General features: G+C 36.9%; 1 protein-coding gene across 2 annotated transcripts in view; it reads left to right on the forward strand.

The window, feature by feature from the left end:
* Nucleotides 1–26,188, forward strand: part of RYK (receptor like tyrosine kinase) — a 101,465-nt gene that overhangs the window by 51,403 nt on the left and 23,874 nt on the right. The window contains exons 6-11 of one of the 2 annotated variants that reach the window (XM_045503589.1): nucleotides 3,483–3,627; nucleotides 7,861–7,961; nucleotides 11,946–12,080; nucleotides 13,675–13,761; nucleotides 19,905–19,974; nucleotides 25,837–25,969. In XM_045503589.1, coding sequence (XP_045359545.1) covers nucleotides 3,483–3,627; nucleotides 7,861–7,961; nucleotides 11,946–12,080; nucleotides 13,675–13,761; nucleotides 19,905–19,974; nucleotides 25,837–25,969 — 671 coding nt within the window. The remainder of the gene's footprint in view (nucleotides 1–3,482; nucleotides 3,628–7,860; nucleotides 7,962–11,945; nucleotides 12,081–13,674; nucleotides 13,762–19,904; nucleotides 19,975–25,836; nucleotides 25,970–26,188) is intronic. The other variant, XM_045503590.1, reaches the window with a different exon arrangement.

The raw sequence follows: 26,188 nt of genomic DNA on the forward strand, positions 1-26,188 counted from the left end.
GACAGCTTCCTGAGAAAGTGGCATCTCATCTGAGACTTGAAGGGTGACCAGGTGGTGGCAAGTGAAATGTCAAAGTGAAGGAATAGGAGCAGTGCATACACAAGCCTGGAATTTGGGGGGTGAACAAGTAGGATACATTCAGGGGACCTGCCCGGCAGAGCAGTGTCTTTCCTCTTCTCTGCCCTGGTGTGTGTGCTTGGATAGGTACTGCCAACACCAGCCTTGGCGACCTTCCTTTTCTGCCCTTCCCAGGATTGACTAGCCTGTGGCATTCTTCAGGAAAGTCAGGCCTTCGTTCAGGCTGTAGTAAAGTGTAGCTGCTCTAGAAGCTATTTGGTTTCTTTGCTTTAATCTGTGCTGATTTATTGTTTGTTGATTCAAAGCTAAGTTTAAATTTTAGAAAGCAACCTGATTCCCAAGTTTTTCAAAGCTATAGCTTTTATCTTTTGTCCTTACCTATCCCCAGAACTCCACTTGTATTTCTTGTCAGCTTGACATGTCCATGTAGATGTGTACTGGGTACTCTTAGTCACAACAAAACTATTGATTTTTTCTCTCTTCCCTCAACTTGCCTTTTTTTTTTTTTAATCTTTGTAAAGTTACCATTATCCACCTAATTCTTTAAGCCAAAGTTTTGATTCTTCTCTTTCTTTTTACCCCAGTATCATTCATAAGCAAGGTCTGTTAACTATACGCCGGTCCATTAATTTATCTTCCATAACACTCTTGCCCACACCACTGCTGTCTCTTTTTTAGACTACTGCAGTAACCTTCTAACTTCTTCCCTTTCCCTGTTGTTGCTCAACACTCATAGCATTCTTTGCACAGCATGCAGTTGGCTTTGTTTTTTTTTCAGCTGTCATAGTGTATATCATTCCTTTGCTTAGTAATGATTTCGTGTCTTATTTAGGATAGAACCCAAATTTCTCAGGTTTTATTCAGTAGAATTATAATGTGAGTGCTCATCATCAAAACTTACTTGATGCTTCAGTTACACCAGTTCTGCTTCTATTTCTCTGTCTTCACCTGTCCTCGCTTAGAACGTATGTATCTCTGTCTCCGTGCATCTCTTCCTCAGTTTGCCTGTGTGTAGGTGTGTGTGTGTGTGTCGGTCTGTCTCCCTGTCTTTGAGTTACTTCCTCCAGCGCCAAGGCTTGCTTTCTCTTTCCCTCTGTTTTGAATAATAGAAAATTGAATACTGTTTACTGAGTGGGGTCTTGTTATCCTGCTCTTATTTTTAAAAATAAGCATGGCACAAGAACAGACACTCAGATCAATGGAACAGAATACAGAACCCAGAAATGGACCCACAAACGTATGGCCAACTAACCTTTGACAAAGCAGGAAAGAATATCCAATGGAATAAAGACAGTCTCTTCAGCAAGTGGTGCTGGGAAAACTGGACAGCGACATGCAGAAGAATGAACCTGGACCACTTTGTTACACCATACACAAAAATAAACTCAAAATGGATGAAAGACCTAAATGTTAAGACAGGAAGCCATCAAAATCCTCGAGGAGAAAGCAAACAGAAACCTCTTTGATCTTGGCCACAGCAACTTCTTACTCAACACGTCTCTGAAGGCAAGGGAAACAAAATAAAAAATGAACTATTGGGACCTCATCAAAATAAAAAGCTTATGCACAGCGAAGGAAACAATCAGCAAAACTAAAAAGCAACCGACAGAATGGGAGAAGATATTTGTGAACGACATATCAGATAAAGGGTTAGTATCCAAAATCTATAAAGGACTTATCAAACTCAACAGCCAAAAACCAAATAATCCAGTGAAGAAATGGGCAAAAGCCATGAATAGACACTTCTCCAGAGAAGACATCCAGATGGCCAACCGACACATGAAAAAATGCTCCACATCACTCATCATCAGGGAACTACATCAAAACCACAATGAGATACCACCTCACACCTGTCAGAATGGTTAACATTAACAACTCAGGCAACAACAGATGTTGGCGAGGATGTGGAGAAAGAGGATCTCTTTTGCATTGTTGGGAATGCAAGCTGGTGCAGCCACTCTGGAAAACAGTATGGAGGTTCCTCAAAAAATTAAAAATAGAACTATCCTATGACCCAGCAGTTGCACTACTAGGCATCTATCCATGGGATACAAGTGTGCTGTTTTGAAGGGACACGTGCACCCTCATGTTTATAGCAGCACTGTCAACAATAGCCAAAGTATGGAAAAAGCCCAAATGTCCACCCATGGATGAATGGATAAAGAAGATGTGGTATGTATATACAATGGAGTAGTACTCGGCAATCAAAAAGAATGAAATCTTGCCATTTGCAACTACGTGGATGGAACTGGAGGGTATTATGCTAAGTGAAATTAGTCAGAGAAAGACAAAAGTCTTATGACTTCACTCATATGAGGACTTTAAGAGACAAAACAGACGAACATAAGGGAAGAGAAACAAAAATAATATAAAAACAGGTGGGGGGGGCAAAACAGAAGAGACTCATAAATATGGAGAACAAACTTAGGGTTACAGGAAGGGTTGTGGGAGGGGGATGGGCTAAATGGGTAAGGTGCATTGAGGAATCAATCCACTTCTGAAATCATTGTTTCACTATATGCTTACTAATTTGGATGTAAATTTTAAAAAATAATAAAATAAAAAATAAATAAGCAAAATAATCTGTTACTCTCATAAGAGAAGACTAAAAGTTTGATTTTTTTAAAATGTGTGGGGTCACTGTGTTGTATATTCCTTCTGTGAATCAGTGGTTGGTAACAAAGATGTCTGATCTTTTCCACTCTAGATATAATTGTTGAACAAATATGAATGATCTATACATCTGTTGTCCACTATGGTAACCACTAGCCACATGTGGCTATTTAACTTGAAATTAATTGGAAAAAAAATGTTTTAGTGTTTATTTATTTTTGAGAGATAGAGTGTCAGTGGGAGATGGGCAGAGAGAGAGGGAGACACAGAATCTGAAGCAGGCTTGAACTCATGATGCACGAGATCATGACCTGAGCCAAAGTAGGACGCTTAACCGACTGAGCCACCCAGGCACCCCAAACTTGAAATTAATTTAAATGAAATAAAATTAAAACTTCAGTTCCTCAGTAGTACTAGCTACATTTCAACGGCTTAATAGCCATAGGCAGCCAGTGGCTACTGTATTGGATAACACACTAGAGAACATTTCCATCACTGCAGAAAGTTCTGTTGGACAGCACTGCTACAGATGGTTTATCATATGTCTAGCACTTGTGACTTTTATATTCATTCATGAAAAGTTTTGTTTAAAACCATTTTTAAAAATTCCTTCAATAACATTAAAACAATTTGAGAACTTCTATCAATACACCATTGGTGACTGATCTTATCAAAGAATGGACACATGAAATGAAAATCTTTCTCACAAAGAACAGGATACTCATTGTGTCACAAAGCAATTGATAATATTTGTTTAGGAAGCTTAATGTGCTTTTTCATTTTTATTTCAGATGATCCTGTACATGCAGCTCCAACCACTTCTACACGTGTGTTTTATATCAGCGTGGGGGTTTGCTGTGCAGTAATATTTCTTGTAGCAATAATATTAGCTGTTTTGCACCTTCATAGTATGAAAAGAATTGAACTGGATGACAGGTATTATACCTATTTTGGGAAAGGAAAAAAATTAAAGCAGTTATCTGCATTTTCATGGGAGCCCACACAGCATGCACAGTGGTGCACAGGGAAAGGAGGGAGGGTGATCAGGTCTTGCCAAAAGAACAACTGTTGTCTTTGTGATTATTTATGTTTCTCTGATTTTATTTAAAAGATATTTTGAAGACAAATTATAGTTTATTAGTTTATGGGTAAGAAGTGGTGAGCACACTTTTATTCCCTTCCCCTTTGACATGACTCTATTCCACTCCTAGTACCTTTTTAAAATAGCCCTGTTTCTTCCTCCTAGTTCATCCCTCCATCATTGTCATTATATCCATCCATCTATCCATCCTTCCATCCATCCATCCATCCATCCATCCATCCAGTAAATTTATTGAGAACCTGCTGTGCTTTAAACCGTTGGTTCTCAACCTGGTTGCACATTATAGTCATGGGTAAGCTTATAAAACATGGGTCCTACTTTCCAGAAATTCTGATGTAATTGGTCTGGGGTGGTGTTAGGGCATCAGTATTTTTCTTAAAGCTTCCTGGATGATTCTAAAGTGTAGCCTTGGAGATACACAGGGTTAGATATGCTAAGTGCTGGGAATATTAAAAAAAATAATGATATACCTTGTAGCTTCAAGTATTTATTTATCTTTGACAACCTATAATTATAGAAGTTTATAAATCTGGTGATTATGATATGTGTAGTATAGTGTGAGAATAGAAAAGGGACTTGTCCCAGCCTAGGTGGATCAGAGATGACAGGGATGACTTTATAGGTAGGATAGGGTAAGAGGTAAAGATGGAATGATAGGTTTATTTTCCCAGTACACAATTCTTGTTTTTCTCCTCAGTGATTTCCACTTGCTGACTGAAAGACTTCCAACTTCATGACTTGCCTTTCAAAGCCTTTCTTTCGGTGGAGAGGTATTTTCCAAACTTGTTGAACCTTTCTCTTTTTCCCTTACTGTACCCTTACTTATGCTGTAGTCAGATGATTACTTGTTCCACAGTTTTGCCCTATATTTGCCCTTTAGGACTTTAATTCATGCTTTCCTTTTGCCCACAGGGTTCCTAAACCTTGTTCTTTCTTCAGATTTCAATTCCATTGCCATCTCTTACATGAAGTCTTTTCTAAGCTTCCCAACTGCCCATTTCTCCCTCCTCTGTCTCGCTCTCCTGCTTTCTGCTTCTCCCTCTCTGTCTCTCTGTCTTTGGTGGCAGTTATTCTACTTTTTTCTCCAGTAATCATGTTTGTGTACTTGTCTCTGCTGCTAGACTATAAGCTTTTTGCAACTAGGGAGCAATATGTCTTCTTGATTACTGAATCCTCAGGCCTACACAGTGTTATACACACAGTGGGTAAGCATATGTGTGGCATAAACAACCAACACAACTTGGTTGGATTCAGTATCTGCCCCTAAGTACTCTTTGTCCCCTCTGTTTTACTTGCTTTATCTGAGTAGAGAAGGAAGAGGAAGAAGGTAAGAATAGGAAGGGAAATACTTGGGAGATGTGTTTCAGAATAGGTTTTGTGTATATGGTGGTGTTAAAGTTAGCATTGGGGTTTATAGAGGAAGAAATGACATTTGGAAGCCTCTGAGTGGGAAGTAAGGTAACAGGGACATTTAGATAGGACTTTGAGAGGACATACGCACAGTTAAAGAGGTCACTGAGGAACCTGGCATTTAGAAGTCTTGATACACACATTTTCCTTGAATGCTTACGTGCGTGCTAGGGCTGTGAACACACATAAGCCAGAATTGTGCAAAAACTTACAGATTCAGTGGAGCATATACCTCAGCTTGCTAAAATATATATTAAATCAGTTACACTCATGTGTTAGGTGTTCTGGTTCTTTCCATTTTTGGGCAAAGGTTTCCAGACATTGCCTGAATAAAAGCAACTTACATTATCACTTATTTTCAGAGCATAACCTAGTGGTTAAGAGCCAAACAAAGCATCTCTGAATTCTTGCTGTTCTACTTACTAGCTTGATGGCTAGTAATGTACTCTTTGTAGGCGTTTCAAGAATTCTGAAGTGGTACAAGAGTGCCACCTACTGTTCAGTTACTGGAGAGAAACAAATGACCAGTAAATAGTTTGGAGTTTGGCCACTTATTTAACTATGTTGGTTGCAGGTAATAGTTAGGTAATAGTTTCACATATATTATACAACTGGGGCCTCAAAAAACTCCTGGGAGATAAGTTTTCTTAATCCTATTTTATGGGTAAGTAAATTGAAGTCCTTTATTTTCCACTCTTTGGGGATGGTAACATTTCTTTTCCCTCCCCTGGACTTTCAACAACACTGATTTTTAGTCTGATCTTTGAGTAGTACCCAGAACTCCAAAAACAGGTGTCCTGTGGTTCCTTATAATTCTAATATTACTAATCATATTAGTAATAATAATAATTTCTAATAATTTGTAAGTATGTTTGAGGACAAGGCACTCTCCTAAAAGCTTTCTTTCTTTCTTTTTCATATAATCCTTTTAGCAACCTTGTCAGGAGGTAGAATCAAACTCATTCTAAACATGAGGAATTCGAGGCTACAGAACCATTTGTTTGCCTGAGATCATACAGCTTGTAAATGGTGCTGGCAGTTTTGATTTTAAGGTTTATGTTCACTGTACTGCCCCCATACCCAAGGTTTATGGTCTTCATCTCTTCACTGTACTGCCCCATACCCACTACATGTGTAGACTCACAGAGATCAGTTCTTGAGTAGCAACTTTAAAAAAAAAATTTTTTTTAATGTTTTTATTTATTTATTTTTATTTATTTAAAAAAAAATTTTTTTTTTAACGTTTATTTACTTTTTGAGACAGAGAGAGACAGAGCATGAACGGGGGAGGGTCAGAGAGAGAGGGAGACACAGAATCCGAAACAGGCTCCAGGCTCTGAGCTGTCAGCACAGAGCCCGACACGGGGCTCGAACTCATGGACTGCGAGATCATGACCTGAGCCGAAGTCGGCCGCTTAACCGACTAAGCCACCCAGGCGCCCCTGTTTTTATTTATTTTTGAGACAGAGAGCATAAGCAGGGGAGGGGCAGAGAGAGAGGGAGACACAGAATCCGAAGCAGGCTCCAGGCTCTGAGCTGTCAGCACAGAGCCCGACGCAGGGCTTGAACTCACAGACTGTGAGATCACGACCTGAGCTGAAGTCGAACGCTTAACCAACTGAGCCGCCCAGGCACCCTGATTGAGTAGCAACTTTTTGTCATTATTTTTTTCAATCACCAGGTTTTGAAAATACAGAGCTATTGTGTGGGGCCTGGTCAGTTCAAAGATATTGCATATTTAGGAAAGTTGGGAGCCTCTGGACCCTGCTGATCCTACAGCTAAGGAAGGCATGAAAAGCCTATCCTGACAGTTTGGTATGACTTCCTGCCATCTGAGTTCACTTTTCATGTTAAATTTCTATCCCTCACCCGTCTACTACAGAATTCAAGGGCTGAGGTTGTGAAATTGAAATGTGCCCAAGGGTAACCTGGGGTAAGGTTTTTACCCACAGAAAAGACAAAAGCACATACTTAACGAGGTATTAATTTGTAAAATCTTGAGTATAGGGTTAACAGTTACTTGAGCCTGTCCTTTTCTGGATCTCTTATATTATTTAAAGGATATGGTATAATGGAATGCTTCAAATACTAGAAAATTGTAATAAGTTCCAGAAATTCTAAAAAGGTGGGATTGATTTGAACCAGAGATGATACCCCTTAAAAAGCCTTGGGCATATTGGCATATTTGATATGCTTTTATATTCTTTATTAGGCCATTTGATTTTGGACCACTAGTAAAAGAGGCCTGTCATTCTACTCCTCTTTTTCTTTTTTCTTTTTTTAAAGCAATCTAATTGGATGACATGGGCTCTTTTCCTAAGAGATGACCCATAGATCCCTAACATATCATATCTCTGTGTGAGGTTAAGGACTGCTGTCTATGGTGTCTAAGGACTAATACCTGCATTTCTGAATGATTGATAAGATGAACCTGCTTAATGATTATGAGGATAGAAAGGAAAGAAGAAGTGGCTCTATATTATGAGATTAAAATTTCAATATGGCATGTTTGTGATGGAGATCCATGCATTATTGTGATTGCCATCAGGATTTTAAGCTGGTTATACGGGTTGGATGCGTTTTTGCATACATAGAAAAAGGAGGGTTTTCACTGAAGCTGACTTACCAAATATTTCTCTTTTAAAACTTGTTTGCAGCATCAGTGCCAGCAGTAGTTCCCAAGGGCTGTCTCAGCCATCTACCCAGACGACTCAATATCTGAGAGCTGACACACCCAACAATGCAACTCCTATCACCAGTAAGAGTTAATTTAATTCTAAAGATGATTTACTATTGCTGTCTGTGGTCTGTCTGCCAGTGGTTCCTGTGTGCTTGGTTATTTGTGGGCCATGTGTACCATCCCGTGTACATTGTATCTAACGTGCGCAGAATTAGGCTTGATCTTCAACTTCTGCTTTCTAGAGCATTGAGTGAAACATTCTAAAATTGGAATACTAAAAATATAATTTAAGTTCAGTTGCTAGAATTAATTTTGGGGAGATTTCCATAGGTTAATTACATTAAAAGGGATACTGAATCACTTCTGTAGAAATTCAGAAGAAATATTTTCAGGTAGTTAGATAGAATAAGCCATTGAGCTGTATGAAGATGAGTCTTAGATTTTAATGAATTGTGTGATAATCTGAAGGGCAGTGGTAGGGATTTTACATTGTTTTTTAATCATGATAGAATAACTTCCTATCCTGTAGGATAGCTGCCATTAGAATTGAGAACATGAAATCTGATTTCCCCCCTTTTTTTTTAACAGGATTTTGATAAAAGTTTTTACACTGTAACATGTTGATGTGGGGGAAAATAATCATTCTTAGAATATAATTTAGACGCAATGAGGAATGAGTCTCCACACAAATAGAAAACAACATAATCCTCAGGATAAACAGTGGACCATAAATCAGGGCTCAACTCAGTACTGCTATCGATTAATTAGGTCTTACAGGCAGTTAGCTGGTATCTTCCTTGGACTGGCATTTACTATCTGTTCTTCATCCAGTGCCCTGTTGTGGTCTTCCAGTACTGTTTCCCATTAAAAAGAACCAGGATTCTTTGGGGAAATGGAGGATTTCAGGACTAGGTCAGGAATGGGCAAGATAAACCTGGGGCAGGTTGAAATGGGACATTTGAGCATCAAAAAGAATGACTGCAGTGGATGGAAACAATGTGTAAAAATCCTTGAGTTTGTGATGATAGTTATTGAAGAAGTTAATCAAGATGAGAAGTAACTAAGGCACCAAAAATCCCTCTTTCTGATGACTGGCTATATGAACTGTATTTCAGAGTAAGCAGATAGTGCTGGTTGATGAGGGAAAATGCTTCTTTACAGAAGAATCCTAGCTAATAAATGTGGAAGGAATGATAGAATTAGAAAATCATAATTACAACCTCTGTTAAAATAATTGATTCAGAAAAAGACCATCAGTGTTAAAACCCTGTGAACAAAGGGAAATGGGATCATTTGAGGGAGCAGACTGTCATGGTGTGACTCCTCTAATGAAACTTTGCATCACGGAAAGTAGGACAACTAGATATTTTGTACTCCCACATGTGATATACCACCCATGGAGTATTTTTTGTCTCCCTTCCCCACTCCTAAGAGGTAACCTGCACCTAATTATGGCTGTGGAACTGGTTGGCAGTTTACAAGAAATACAGGGATCGAAGAACAAGTTAAATGATACTTGAAGAAGCAGATGCTGAACATTCTTCAGAATAACAGAACTGGTTTCTTTAATAAGAGTGGCAAGAAAAAGAAAAGGGGGAAAGAGGGAATGCTCAAGATTAAATGAAATTTTAAAGAAATCATCAGTAGTTACCATCACCGCCAATGAAAGAAAGAATTATATGCTCTTCAGAAAACACAATGATAGATATGAAAGTAGTCCAGACTATTCAGAAGAAACACATCATTGATTTTAATGTTTAAGTGTCAAGATTTGCTCAGTAGAGTCAATTCTTGATTGTGGCTATAACCTTAAAGAGATAGAGATTCAATTATTATATGCTAAAAGCAAAATGCTTTTTAAAAGTCACTTGAGGGGCACCTGGGTGGCTCAGTTGGTTAAGTGTCCGACTTCAGCTCAGGTCATGGTCTCACAGTCTGTGAGTTCGAGCCCCACATCAGGCTCTGTGCTGACAGCTCAGAGCCTGGAGCCTGCTTCAGATTCTGTGTCTCCCTCTCTCTCTGACCCTTCCCCACTCATGCTCTGTCTCTCTCTGTCTCAAAAATAAATAAAAACATTAAAAAAAAAGTCACTTGAAATTACTTATTAAAAATATTGTTAGTTACTATTGATAAGAAATGTACTTATTTTTGTGGACATTATCTTGAGATAGATGATTCATTTATTATGTAGGGCAAAAACATTTTTTTAAAAATCCAGTGGAAATCCACTTGTATATAAATAAAAGAAAGACAAAGAGAGGAGTAAAAAAATATTTGAAGACACAATGGCCAAGAATTTTCCAAAATAACAAAACAACAGACCATAGATCTAAGAAACTCTGAGAACTCCAGGTACGATTAAACATATACAAATACAGATACTCACACCTGTGTGTATCCTGTTCAAACTGCTGATCAGTAGAATCAGGTGTATCAGTAGAATCAGTAGAATCAGCCTAATCCTTTGGTTACAGAACTCTCCAAGCCTTTCGTCTAGATCTTGTAGCAACAATTGATGACCATTGTCTAGGTCTTTTATCTCTCCAGGGAGTTTTCTTACCATGTGTTTACCAAAGCGCATAAATCTTAGAGAAGCCATTCCGGTTTCTACTTGCTAACACTGAATCTTCCTTCTATTCTAACATTTTTTTCTTGGAATGAAAATTTTAAGTTATAGCTAGAAATTTTATTTTTGCTGTCAGTAAGAATGAGTGGGAAAATAGCGGAGCTGAAAAACAGATGTATCTCACAATGATACAACTAGGCTGTATAAGCATGAGATTGATTAAATCAACCAGATGTTTTGTTCGAAAAAATAGTCTTTTCATTTGAAAAGTTGCTTTGTTAGGAGATTATATTAGAAAATCTTTTGGGGGAAAAAAACAGTCCATAAAGGGGAATAAGTTAAATTCTGTGAGTCAAGGGTGCCTGGGTGGATCAGTCAGTTGAGCATCCAACTCTTATTTTGGCTCAGGTCATGATCCTAGGGTTGTGAGATCGAGCCCCATGTCAAGCCCCACATTCGTGCCGAGCATAGATTCTGCCTAAGATTTTCTCTCTCTCTCCTTCTGCCCCTCTCTACCACTTGTGCTCGCTCTCCCTCTCTCTCTCAAATGAAATAAATAAAAATAAACAAATAAAAAAAGGGGTGCCTAGGGTGCCTCTGTTAAATGTCCAACTCTTAATCTTGGTTCAGGTCATGATCTCAGGGTTTGTGAGATCGAGCCCCACAATGGGCTATGCACTGACAGCACAAGCCTGCTTGGGATTCTCTCTCCTTTCTGTGCCTCTCCCCCCGCCCGCCGCACACTATAAACAAACAAATAAACATTCTGTGAGTCAAAGCTTGTTTCATTTGGGTGAAAGGCAGTTGAAGTGGTGGTAATGGTAATACTCATTTTAGTGTTTCTTGTCTTAATTATGCATTTTAAGGATTTGGGATAGGTAGAAAGTGTTTCTTTAAAATTCTGTGTGGCCTTGCAGCACCTGGGTGGCTCAGTTGGTTGTGTGTCTCACTGTGATTTCACAGTTCATGGGTTCAAGCCCCACGTCGGGCCCTGTGCTGACAACTCAGAGCCTGGAGCCTGCTTCAGATTCTGTGTCTCCTTGTCTCTCTGCCTCTCCCCCTTTTGTGTGCGTGCATGCACATTTTCTTTCTCAAAAATATATAAACATTGAAGAATAATTTTGTGTGACCTTCATAAGTAATTCTCCCTGTTCATGTGTGTGCCTTTCTCTTTTTTTTTTTAACGTTTATTTATTTTTTGAGACAGAGCATGAATGGGGGAGGGTCAGAGAGAGAGAGGAAGACACAGAATCTCAAACAGGCTCCAGGCTCTGAGCTGTCAGCACAGAGCCTGATGCGGGGCTCGAACTCACGGACTGTGAGATCGTGACCTGAGCCGAAGTCGGACGCTTAACTGACTGAGCCACCCAGGCGACCCCCATTTTGTGATTCTTACATTTATTCATTCCTGTGACTTGAGTCCTGAGGTTTGAACTGTATTAGTTGACCCTGATGGCACAATAAGGGTATTTATATTTCTTGGTCTGGCTTTGTTGGCTCCTCAGGTTATCCTACCTTGCGGATAGAGAAGAATGACCTGAGAAGTGTCACTCTTTTGGAGGCCAAAGCTAAGGTGAAGGATATAGCAATATCCAGGGAGAGGATAACTTTAAAAGATGTACTCCAAGAAGGTATTTATTTTCTTAAAATCGTTTCTCAAGCAAGATTTAATGTTAACACTATAAATTTTTTTTTTATTTCAGATTGTAAGAATTTCATGTCTTTGTGTCTAAGGATAGAAGTATACAATTTATTTCCTTTCTAAAACTGGTTTTTATTTTCTCTTTCTTTAGATCTTTAATTTGCCGTAATACAGCTTTGGTGTAATTCTTGATTTTTCAGTACATTAAAGCATTAATGTACTTACCAATGTACTTATGTATTAAATGTATTATGTATTAAGACATAATGTACTTATGTATTAAATATGTATAGAAATATACATATTTGTATATATTAGCATTTAAATACTACCTTTAAATATATTTTCTGTTCTTGTTTAAAGATGATCACTACCTAGCAAGCCTGTTTCAAATATTCTAAGTAATTTTCTCTGTGACAGATAGTATGGGGATGGAGCAGATGGAACAAGCATGGGCTTTGGAGTCACACCCAACTTCCATCCCCGTCCCATGATTTGTCACCTGTGTGACCTTGGAGAACTCATTTAATGTCTTCCACGTCCAGTTTCCTTTTCTGTAAATTTGCACTGCATTGTCTGCACTTGGACTAGTAGTGAAGATTAGATGAAATGATGTACATTAAATGAACTTACGCATAATAGATGTTTGGTAGATTTTAGTACCCTTCCCTTTCCCACCTGTTGGTCCTTGTTTTCTTTCTTGAATTTTAGGGTATTGATTGAGGAGATGCTGAATGAGGACCAAAACTAACAATAAAGTACTTCATTGAGTTGAGTCCCTCAAGTTATTAAAGAGAGAATTACCTTTTCCCCTTTCCACAATCCAGTTTGTAATGTTTTGAATGCATGTGAGTCATTCTGAATTCATCTCTTGGTTGAGATGCTTATAGGTCAATCACAGCTGAGAGGTTTGAACCGTCCCCAGTGACAAGTAGTAATTAAAAGAAGCAAAAATTTTTGGTCTGTTTTTGAATGCATGAGGGGAGTCCATTGTTCTCTTTTGTTACTGTTCTGAAGCTAAGCTTAGAAACTCATAAATGCCTCTAATGGATACCCCATTACTGAGTTCCAGTGTTCCTGGCTATATCATTCGTTTATTTAGGATGATTCAGAAAGGATTCTCATATACTTAGTTTAAATATGGTATTTCTAAAAGCAAGTTAAAGGGTGCCTGGGTGACTCGGTTAAGTGTCTGACTTTTGGTTTCTGCTCAGGTCATAATCTCATGGTTTGTGAGATAGAGCCCTGTGCTCTCAGCACGGAGCCTGCTTGGGATTTTCTCTCTCCCTGTCTCTCTGTCCCTCCCTGCTTGTGTGTGTGTGTGTGTGTGTGTGTGTGTGTGTGTGTGTGTATGCTCTTTCTCAAAAAATAAACTTAAAAAAAACAAAAGCAAGTTAAAATATTTCATAGTTACAAAGAATTTCTAATAGTCATTAAAAAACCAAAGATTTAGGTGAGAATAATACTGCTGATCACATATGTCCTTGTTATGTTTAAGTTATATTGTGCCAGGAAGTTTTGTACTTATAGTTTTATGAAGGTTATCATATGATGATCTCATTAATTATTATTTTTCCTTCTAGGTACTTTTGGGCGTATTTTCCATGGGATTTTAGTAGATGAAAAAGATCCAAATAAAGAAAAACAAGCATTTGTAAAAACAGTTAAAGGTAGGGTTTTTTTCCATACTGTTACCAAAATGTTTCCCTAAGGTAGATCATGCCAGTGAGATTCTGTCTCAGATTCTGAGTCTGCACCAGACCTTTAAGTCAGTTCATGTGAGTTTAGCTCATATGAGGCTAACTTTTGAGGATATTTGGCTTGTTTTCATAAGGTATAGAAAAAAAGGTCTAATAATTTAAGATGTTAAACACTTAGTAGGTATTACTTGAGCTTGTAGTTAAATTACATCAATTTGACTTCATTGTTGCTATATGTACTATTGTGTTTTTCTTAGGTAAAAGTTGTTTCTTTCCTCTTAAAAACAGTTACTTATTTTTCCTCCTCCCCACTCCCAATACTGCTGTCTACAAAGAATTAAAAACACCCTGTCCCCCCTCCTCCACCCCAGACTCATAGTACCTTACATGAATAGGCTTGTTTATCTTCCTCCCACTTCCCTGCCTTTTTTTTTTTTTTTTTTTTTTTGCTATTATATGTAATGCTGCAGAAAATATCCATGTGTGTATGTATCCTTCTTGGCTTAGTTTTATAGGTATAGCCATAGTTGACATTGTTGCCCCAAGAGGTATTTGCATTTAAAATTTAGATAGATGTTGTCAGATTGTTTTCTAAAGGGTATATCACACTAGTTAATGTTATCATGAACAGAATATCTATTTTCACATATTCTTTTGGAGCAATATGATGCCTGATTTTTCACTTTATAATTGATATTTGTAAAAGCTTAAATTTTAGTTAAATTTGGTCATTTTAAGAACAAGAAAAATGTAATTTATAGGGTGTTTAATGTCTGACAGTGTCTGATATGGACTGAGATGACAAGATGTGAATTTTGAAAAAAACAAATAATAGCATTTTGATGCAGAAATTGAGGAAAAATTTAAATTCCATTTTATATGTAAGAGGGTGACATTTTATGAAGTTTTCAAAGTTAATTTATAAAAACTTATGTTTCTAAATCTACTTAAATGAATTGATGGAAAAGTATGAAGGATTTATGTTGTTTCTAAAAAGTTGTACTAACCTTAAAAATAAGGGTAATTTGATTTAATTTAGCAAAATTGCTTGCTTAACACACACTTGCCATTCACGCATTGTTTTCTAAACGGTTTAACTTATTATACTGTTCAGTATATATTTTATCTACCTACCTCTCCTAGCCCCAAAGCATTTTTAAAGGTTAATATTTAAGTTTGGTCCGTTAGGTTTTCTGACTTTGAAAGATATTTTACATATTACCGTTTATAAATATAGAATTTGAACCCTTAGTTTAATACTGTTGACTTTTGTTACATTTTCCCCCATTTTTAAGGAAACATTCCTCTGTGATTTTAATATTTCTTCTGGAGTTTATAAATCTGTGGTTAGTTTACAACTAGGCTGTCACTAATTTGTTCTGAATGAATCTTGAATTAGCAAAAGAACTTTCTATGTATAATTGGGTTGACTTAGGGTTGGAAAGGAGAAAAAAAGGAAATAATAGTGATAAGAAAACACAATGCAGATTCTGGGACTGTTTCACAAGATAAGATTTCTCCTTCCGGATACACTTGAAATTGTAGTCAATTGGTTGTTTCTACGCCTTAACCACTGTGATTGTAATGTTCCTTCTGAGCTAGATGGAAACCAGAAAGCACAGTGAGTCCTTAGCCAAGATATAGTTACGATTTGCATGAGAAACAAAGAGGAAGTGCATTGACCACAGTCGTTGGCGCAGAATTGTTAGATAACTCCATATGATTGGGTATCTCGAGATTTATTTTTTTGGAATTTTTTTTTAATTGAAGCTATGAAAATCTGGCAAATTTCTTTCACAAATCTGTATGCTTTATTACTTGCCACACAATTAGAAATGTAGCTTAAAATGTAAAAAATAATTTTTTAAAAGATTATTGACCTTTACCTTTAGACATAAGCAAGAAATTAGAATTTGGCTTCATAAAAAATTTGTAAATTTGCACAGAGACTTAATAGACATTCCAGTCTATTATTTATGTTGTTTCTAAAAAGTTGTACTAACCTTAAAAATAACAATAATGTTATTATATATGTATATTATATATAAAACACAAGTTGTGTGTGTGTGTGTATAATGTATAAGAAAGAAATTTCCAGAGATTGAAATTAAGAATCTGAATCTCATACAGTGAATATTGTGAAATTGAATTCCATGAAGGAAATTAATTAATTTGAGGTTATTGGTGTTGGGTTCTTATTTTGTTTTATAGTTGCTACTACTTTGCAATTTGGAAATAAGTTTTTTTTAATCATTTGTTCTTCTTGTAACTTGGAATGTAAATATTTTATAGTATTCTTTTCAAATGTGCACATCTTAAAATAGATCTTTCAGTATTTAAAATTAAAAGACTTGGAGTAGACTGGGAAGGGAATCCAGGAAAATGGTTTTTTCTTACTAAATGGATAAAATTATTTTTTCTCCAACTCCAGCTGTTCTTAGATCATCATCTAGTTCAAGTGTCCCTTGCTTAATAGAGTATGCTTATTAAAGTTAATAATTTGAAGAAAATTAGGCATAAAATAACATGTCCTGAAATTGACTTTTATTTGTATCTTCATGCCAGTTGACAGGAAGGTCACCACTTATTAACTGGGTGCAGATTTCCAAATATTACTAGATTTCAATCTGAAAAAGACCCTAACAGTCCCCAAATCGTCCTGGTCGTAATTTGATTAAAATTTATTTAGATTACAGAAAAAGAAATAAAGGCACATTCTGCCATTCCTAGATGGTCCTAAATTTTGAGCAGTTTTTAGACAACTAGAGTTTATTCTGGCAGACTTCAGTGTGATGCGTGTTTTCCAAAGAAGTTTCAAGCCCTTGGCTTTTCGTTCGCCCATTTTACATTCCTACAAAGGTTTAAACTAAGTGAAACTGTCTGGAAAAGTGGACACTACTAGCAAGTTGTGGAAGAGGGAGTGATTCCACTAGTTAGTCTTGGAAGAAAATGAAGTTTGTGATTGCTTAGCTTTGACTGTTGCACTTTTAAGGAGTAAATGTGACACATACTCATAGTACTTGACTTCAGTGATCTGGATTTTACTCTTGGTTTGGCATTTTACTATGTAGGGCTGGGATGTGAATCTTGGCTTTGCCAGTCTTTGTATCTTTTTCTCCCTCTTGTTGTGTTGATCAGAAGCTTTCCAAGTTACTACTATTTTTACTGTTGACATACAAATTAGTTATTGGTTTCTTTGAAAGTGTTGTTGTTGTTATTATTTTTAGAGAGTGCTAGCAGGGGAGGGGGCAGATGCAGAAAGAGAGAGGGAATCCTAAGCAGGCTCCATGGTCAGCACGGAGCCTGACGCAGGGCTCGATCCTACGACCCTGGGATCACGACCTGAGCTGAAATCAAGAGTTGGACACTCAACCGATTAAGCCACCCAGGTGCCCTTGAAAGTGTTTTTAAAGATACACTATACTCAGGGTGCCTGGGTGGCTCAGTCGGTTGAGTGTCCGACTTTGGCTCAGGTCATGATCTCATGGCTCTTGAGTTCAAGTCCCGTGTTGGACTCTGACATCTCAGAGCCTGGAGCCTGCTTCGGATTCTGTGTCTCCTTCTCTGTCTCTGCCCCTCTTCCACTCGCTCTGTCTCTCTCTCAAAAATAAAAACATTAAAAATAAATAAGTAAATAAAAGGTACACTATACTCATAATTTTGTTTTTGATATCTACAGGCCAGTTTTTTTTTAATTTTATTTTTTATTTTTTAAAATTTACATCCAAATTAGTTAGCATCTAGTGCAACAATGATTTCAGGAGTAGATTCCTTAGTGCCCCTTACCCATTTAACCCATCCCCTCTCCCACAACCCCTCCTGTAACCCTCAGTTTGTTCTCCATATTTATGAGTCTCTTCTGTTTTGTCCCCCTCCCTGTTTTTATATTATTTTTATTTCCCTTCCCTTATGTTCATCTGTTTTGTCTCTTAAAGTCCTCATATGGGTGAAGTCATATGATTTTTGTCCTTCTCTGACTAATTTCACTTAACATAATACCCTCCAGTTCCATCCATGTAGTTGCAAATGGCAAGATTTCATTCTTTTTGATTGCTGAGTAATATTCCATTGTATGTATACAACACATCTTTTTTTTTTTTAACGTTTTTTTTTTTTTTTTTTTTATTTTTGAGACAGAGAGAGACAGAGCATGAACGGGGGAGGGTCAGAGAGAGAGGGAGATACAGAATCGGAAGCAGGCTCCAGGCTCTGAGCCATCAGCCCAGAGCCTGATGCGGGGCTCGAACTCACGGACAGCGAGATCGTGACCTGGCTGAAGTCGGACGCTTAACCGACTGCGCCACCCAGGCGCCCCTGTATACAACACATCTTTATCCATTCATCCATGGGTGGACATTTGGGCTTTTTCCATACTTTGGCTATTGTCGCTAGTGCTGCTATAAACATGGGGGTGCATGTGTCCCTTTGAAGCGGCATACCTGTATCCCTTGGATAAATACCTAGTAGTGCAATTGCTGGGTTGTAGGGTAGTTCTGTTTTTAGTTTTTTGAGGAACCTCCATACTGTTTTCCAGAGTGGCTGCACCAGCTTGCATTCCCATCTTCAGGCTGGTTTTTAAAAAACTGAAACTCATTTCCAATTTTATAATGAAAATATGCCATTCACTTAATGGAAATGTTCTTTTTAAATAGTGGAGAAAATCCTCATTATTAAAGTAGTGGCCCCCGTAAGATGAAGAATGCTTATAGATTTGTGCAGATATTTGCTGACTTAAAATTCCTTTGGAGGCGCAAACTAAAGATACTAGTAAATTGCATTATTGTGTTTTGTGTTTCAAAAACATTGAACTAAAAGCCAATTATAGTTCTGTTACTTTGGACCAAAAACCATAAGTTCAGATGCTAAAAATAAAATGGAATAATCATACTAGTTTTGGGTATTATATGATAATTACATTTTTTTCTATTAATTTAATATCAGTTCTTTTTGTTTGCTAGCTTTTAACTCAGACAGGTAAGAAGAAAATAAAAGGGCCACAATCTCCCTTCAGAACCCCTGTGGTCATTTTTTTTTATAGTTTTATGTTTCTAAGGTTTGAACATGTAAATTGAAGAGAAAGGTGCAAAATTTAAATTCTCCCATCTCTAAACCTAACCATCATTAACAATTTATTATGATTCTCTTCATGAGTAAGAAAAAAAATGTGTCCAGATGTATCTAATTTTTCAAATAATTTGTTTTTAAAACATAACTGGTCACTCAAACAATTTGTCACCTTGGTTTTAAAATTTAATATATCTTGGAGGTCTTCTGTCATACATAGAGACTTAAATCTTATTTTTTAAAAGTAATTGCATAGTATCCCAGTGTGCTAATTTAACTGATTCTCTTTTGATGGGCACTTTGGGTTGTTTTTAATTTTTTGCTATTATTCTTGTTACATTATATGTAGATGAACTTTTGTGACTATGTCTGTAGATTATGCTCTTAATAGTGGGCTGATGATGTAGAGTATATGTATTTTTACACTTTGTTGGGTATTGCTTCCCTCACTTTCCCAAGATGCTATTGATGAACCTGTTTCATCACACTCCTGCCCAAACTGGCAGGTAGCTGATTGTTTTTGTCCCACTCTGACCAAGAAAATGATACCTCTTAATTTAGTTTGTTTATCTTTACAGAAGGGTGAGGCTAAAAGTCATTTTGTAATTTTTTTGTCATTTGTGTTGCTTTTTTTCAGTAAAGTGTATGCTTTTATCTTTTGACTCTTTAAATTTTTTTCTTGTTGGTTTGTAGGAGTTCTTTAAAGAAGGGGAAAAAATGAAATTAGCCCTTTATGTATATTTTTCCAGCCTGCTACTACTTTCTTTACTTTTTTTATGGAACCTTACTTAATTTCTAAATTTTACATACTCAAATTTATTCTTCATGGCTTCTGTTAATGTTCATCTATTAAATGAAACACTGCCTGTTGCAATAGAATTTTGTAATATTTTATTTGTAATAGAAATAAGCTAGACCTATGTAGATTTACCTGTATCTTATAATGAAAATTCATCCTATAGTTTGAGATAAATTTTTGCTAATAGCAGAATAGGTCTTGTCACATATATAGTGTTAACATCCATGACAATGTCCTTTTCTTTATATAGATCAAGCTTCTGAAATTCAGGTGACAATGATGCTCACTGAAAGTTGTAAGCTACGAGGTCTTCATCACAGGTGAGAGGAAAACTACCCAGCATTTAAGTGTTAAGCATGGTAACATTGTATACTACATTTTTATTTAAGAAAGTTGTGATATGTTCTGAATTGAAAGCTTTTTGGAATGCCCTTATTTTTTAAATAGAATATCAGTGAAAAAAATTAAAAAATGCAATAGATTCTAAGGAAGAAAAGAAAACATAGCTGGATAAAACATAGCTAAACTTTTGAGAAAGGGAGTTTTTACATATTTGTGTGCATATTATTCTTTAAAAATTAGGATAGTGATATATATCTGCTATACTCTCTGTCAAAAATAAATAAACATTAAAAAAAAAAAAAAAAAAGGCGCCAGGGTGGCTCAGTTGGTTAAGCATACGACTTTGGCTCAGGTCATGATCTCGTGGTCTGTGAGTTCAAGCCCTGTTTCTAGCTCTGTGATGACAGCTCGAAGCCTGGAGCCTCCTTCAGATTCTGTGTCTCCCTCTCTCTCTTCCCCTCCTCCATTCATGCTCTGTCTCTTTCTCTGTCAAAAATAAATAAACATTAAAAAATTTTTTTTTTTAAATATCTGCTATGAGGGGTGCCTAGGTGGCTCAGTCGGTCAAGCATCCAACTATTGGTTTTGTCTCATGGGTTCTCACAGTTTGTGAGTTCAAGCCCCTACATTGGGCTTCAAGCTGACAGTACGGAGCCTGCTTGGGATTCTCTCCCTCTCTTGCTCATTCTCTGTCTCTCAAAATAAATAAATAAAAACTTGAAAAAAAATATTAAAAAAATATTTAAAAAATACCTGCTATGAAATTCTTTAACATAGAATACCAGAGGTAAGAATAATAAACACCAGTAATCCCATCTCCTAAATTTAGTGAAAGTTAACATTTTACCACTTTTGTTTGGTGTATATAAATGTCTATTATCTACCTAGATGATACATAGATATTTAGGAGTGTAGAAATAGTTTAAAGTAAACTAGACATCTCAGCACTTAAATTCATTTCCAGCCTGCAATTCCCCTCCCCCATGAAGATTTTTTAAAAAAATATTTACTTATTGAGAGAGAGGGAACAAGTGGGGGAGGGGCAGAGAGAGAGGGAGGGAGAATCCAAGCAGGCTCCGCGCTGTCAGCGCAGAACCCAATGTGGGGCTGAACCTCACGAACCATGAGATGACCCAAGCTGAAAATCAAGAGTCAAATGCTTAATGACTGAACCACCCAGGTGCTCCGAAGATGTTTTAATATAATCATAATACCATTATTATCTTCAACAAGGTTAACAGGCTTCTTAATATAACAGAGCAATGTAACTTTTTATGTAAGTAACTATGAATTCATATCTACATTTAAAAAAGATTTGGAGCAGTTCATTGAATGGTTGACCACGATCTTGTCATTAGGTCATAGTATGGTTTTTAAGAAATACTTGTAGTTCTGCATGAAGAACTTTAAAAAAAAAAAAACTCATATCAGTCCTCTTACAGAGCTATAACAAAAGCTCTATCTTCTGAAACAAAAAGGACTTAAATATTGTATCTCAACATGCTGCAGTATCAGTATTGGGGCAAGGTTTTTAAAAAGAAAAAAAACTACATAGAGTCAGCTTAATTTGTATGCCTATTGCAGATTTGGTTGCATATGTTTAAAAAAATGGGTCAGTGACCATCCCTGTTGGAAGATATTTATGGACTTCTGGGGAAACACACACACACACACACGCACACACACAAGTGACGCATGCAAAAGGCATCATGCATTTTAATTTCTTTGTACTTTGAGCAGTTACTTGAGTTCTGCCAAAAAATAAGATGACTATGCAGAGTTTTATTTTTGAGTTTCATTTATACTTTGGTTCCTATTTGAAAGAATTTGAGAACCTAAAAAGAAGGCAGCAGTAGTGAGAGCAATAAAATGGTAATGAAAGTTGAGTTTTATGGCTTTGTGATGGTGGGGGAGAAAACAAATAAGCCAACAATAAGGATACAAATAGTTTTGCTGTGATTGAACATAAAACATCTTTTAGTTTCTGGGGAAACATTAAAAGTTGATAAATCTCAGTATTAGAAGGGAAAGAAACAAATGTTCTTTGGGGGAGGAAAAAAGTTTTCCTAGTTTCAAATTCTCAAGTAGATGTCACATTAGGCTTATCATACTTGGGGCATTGATTAATATAATGAACAGATACACTTTTTAGTTTCATTGAGCATAAAAAAGCCCAGGGTGTTTGAAAAAATTGGACATACAGTAATGGTCAGACTGAAGATGTCCCATTGAAGGGTTAAAGTCAAGTGATTGAAGAATGTTACCTTCCATTGGTCTGATTCAGTCCAAGTATAGAACGTATTTACAGAGGAATGCATGGATAACATTCCTGAGATTATATTTTATAAAAAATACATTTTGTTTCTTTTGAGTAACAAAACAAGAACTGGATAATGGTCATTTAGAAATGTCCTTCTTGACCAGATTGGAAGTGCTTGATGTTCTATTCTGCTGACTCTGAGAGGAAGAGCCAAAAGTGTTTAATACTAGTATGTAATGTCAACCTAGTATTTAGGTACCTACCTAGTATTCTTACCCTGATAAAAGGTCTGTACACTTCACAGAAGTGGGAAACAGGGATAAATGTAGACAAAGCCAAGATTTTCCCAAGAAGCAGTTTTATATCCACTGTAGCCTAGGTGCTTTGGCTGAATAACGTTCAGAGCAAGTATTTGCAGCATTTCTCATGTGGCTTTAGCCTGTACGGTTTTCCAGCATCCTACCAGGATGAATTAGCAGCCCAGGACACCTTAGGTGATGGAATGCCACATGCTGAATAGGGCTCATACTGGACATTCAGCGATTGGGGAAAGTCTTCTAAAGGCAGATTGTCTAGTTTGGTCATGGCTGATTGTTCTTCCTGGCTGTAGAGTAATACCAGGACTCCTAGTTTTTAATGAGTATCATGGGTGCGTGTGTGCATTTATTTGTTCATTCTCTTATTCTAATTCATTTAGCACCAGTTTTGTACTTGGAACTCTGCTAGGCCTGAGGGACAAAAATGAACTAATGATCTTCAGTGTTCATATTGTACAACTTATCAAGCCAACAAAATACACTTAGTAAGAAATGACACCTCATTTCAGAATTCAACTTTTTAAAACTGGTTGTGGTACGCAATTCCACATGCAAAGCATGTTTACTTCATGTTTTAACATTCCAAGAGTAAGAATTGTAAAGTGTTGATATATTTTAAGTATTTTGAAATTCTTTTTATTCCTTTTTCTACTGGAATTTATGAGAATAATATTTACTGTAAATTGAAATAGCTGTATAAATAAAAAGATAACCAGTTTATTTTAATTACATCCGAAGTGCTTCATATTAAAGTACTCTTGAGTTATTTCTGTGTGCAGTTTGGCTCTCCATTGGCCTGAAGTTGCCTGGTGGTGACCTCACACTGAGTGCCTCCCGGCCCTCACTCTGCAGGCACGCTTGGCAAGACTGAGAACTGCGTGCAGTTCTTGTCTCATGTCCCCACAGAACCTTCCCTGTTTCTACCTTGTTCTTGCCTACAGCACCAGTTTCTACTCTCATCCGCTCTTCATCTAGGTCCCAGATCTTCCTTTTTATCCTCCTTTCCTTTATAAAATGAATAGAATGAAGGCCAGCCATTTGTACTTTAAAACATGTTCATGCAGGGGTGCCCAGGTGGTTCAGTTGGTTAAGTGTCTGACTTTAGCTCAGATTATGGCCTCACGGTTCGTGGGTTCGTGCTCCACGTGGGGCTCTGTGCTGACAGCTCAGAGCCTGGAGCCTGCTTCAGATTCTGTGTCTCCCTCTGTCTCTGCCCCTCCCCTGCTTGCGCTCTCTGTCTTTCAAAAATAAATAAAATATTTAAAAAATTAAAAAAAAACATGTTCGTGCAATTTGTTACCTCTCCTAGAGGGCTTTTAATCCCCTGGTGATAGAGCAAATGATTTGATCTCCAACAGCAAACTTACTGTGCCTGGATAAAATGCCTTTAACTCTGCTCAGTGAATTTCAGACCTGAGGAGAGGAGCAGAGAAATAATTTTGGGGATGTTAGATCAGGTAACTCTTCACATTACACCTAAAATCATTGTGTGCTCAGTTAAACCTGAATGCAAACTTGTTGTACTCATTTTAGTGTGCATGGGACTTGGTAAGAAAAGAGGCACTGTCACTTCCCGTGCATTCCTTCTTGCTCTCCCGGGAGGGAATATCCAGTGAGCCAGGGAAAAGCAAAGGGTTTTGGAACTGGATGAAGTTTTGAATTTTCTTCTCCATGCACTTGTTGTTTGTGCTTGGCAGATAACCTAACCTCTCTTTGCATGGGTTTCTTCACTCACCTGAGTGGGACTAATCATCACTGCCACTCTTAGGCTGTAATGGCAAGCAGAAGCTGTACTAGGAGGCTTTTTTGTGCAGGTCTACTAATCTCTTGAGTCCTCATTTTCTGCTGCTTAGGGGTCAGTGCTTTCCCTATTAGTTAAGTCCTACATAGCAGTAGAGGAGTCCGCAGCTTTCACTTGTGCACCGTTGGGTCAGAGTTGTGTGACTGTGGTTTTAAGAGAGACACATGCTCAATTGAAACAATTTAGAAAAAAACAAAACAGAAAAAGCAAGATAGAAATGATCTAAAGCCCCACAACTCAAAGACAACAACCTTTAATTCTTGTCATATTTCTGTGCAGAGTTTTATTAGTTTTTCTCCCATCTTTGAAATTACCCTGCAAACATATGTAAATTTTGTATCTTGCTTTCATATAAGATAAACTTTTACTCTTCTTTTCTTAACATCTCTTTGTGACCATTTAATTGTTATGTACTATCCTGCTATTTGGGTGTGCTGTTAGTTGTTTGTAACTTTTTGCTATTAATATTTCATTAACTATCTTTGTTCATGTAGCTTTTTAATGTTTGATATTATTTCTTTATTAAATATAGAGGCAGAATTTACTAAGTTAAGGAGTAGGATCGTTTTTAAGGCTGTGATACTTGTGTTATTTATCAAATATTTATTAAATGCTTATTTTCTATGGCACAGAATACAAAGCATTGGGCATAAAAATAAGAATTCACGTTTTTGCCTTTTTTGGCATAGTTGGGAAAATGAGATAATTATGTAAAAAGTTACAAACCTTGAAGAAAATTAAATTATTTCCAGGTATCAATGGAAAGAGGTGTCGTCAGGAAATAGGATGAAAGTATTTATGTGTGCCATGGAAATTTAAAGAGAAACAATACTGCTTACTACATGGTTGGCTTTATCTTGTACATCATAACAACATTTATGGTTGGTATGATGCCATGTTAGAGGTATGGGAACTAAGGCCAGGAGAGATGGTTGCACAAACAGTACATGGTAAATTTAGGATTTGGAAATCAGATTCTAAGTCCCATGGGACCAGCTAAGGGCATCTTGGCTTTTGTGGCAGTTGCAGCCTCTCCGAGGCCTTCTTGATAGCATATTCTGGTCCATAGTCTGCATGGGGTCTGCTTTTCTTTAATGTGTTGATGGACTAAAGAGGATGTTATATAAACGCATCAAGTCATTTTTTAGATGTCTCTGATTACCCCATAAGAGTAAAGTTTTAGTGTGACTAGAGAGTGTTTTCAGAGAATCCAGTCCACGGGAAACAACTTTGAGTTTACAGCTTTTCCCTATCTATCCACCAAGTGTATATGTGGGCAACACTGATGTCTAGTTTTAAGGGGCATTTATAACATTATTACATTTTTAATGGTTATCATGTTTTTAAGTATGTTTGAGATTTTCTGGTTTTGTTTTAGGTTACCTTTATTGCTTTTTATTAAAAATAAGCCCTTGAGGTTTTAGATTTCACTTGTCTTTCTCCTGATTTCATTATTTTGTAGAAATCTTCTTCCTATTACGCATGTGTGTATAGAAGAAGGAGAAAAGCCCATGGTGATACTGCCTTACATGAATTGGGGGAATCTTAAGTTGTTTTTACGGCAGTGCAAATTAGTAGAGGCCAATAATCCGCAGGTGAGAAAAATTTGCCCCAATACTAATTATTTGCCGGGAACTTCTGATATTATCCTTGAAAATAGATGTTAACCTTCCTATATATAAACTGTTTAAGAACCTATAAAAAGAAACTCAAAATGAACTAGAAGATATTTATACCTTGTTGATTTAGAGTAAGATCGTTTATGATTCCTGTCTTAAAGGTTGCACTTCACTGATGGCTGAACTTTCTCCTTT

This window comes from Leopardus geoffroyi, chromosome C2, assembly GCF_018350155.1.
Source record: "Leopardus geoffroyi isolate Oge1 chromosome C2, O.geoffroyi_Oge1_pat1.0, whole genome shotgun sequence".
NCBI lineage: Eukaryota > Metazoa > Chordata > Mammalia > Carnivora > Felidae > Leopardus > Leopardus geoffroyi.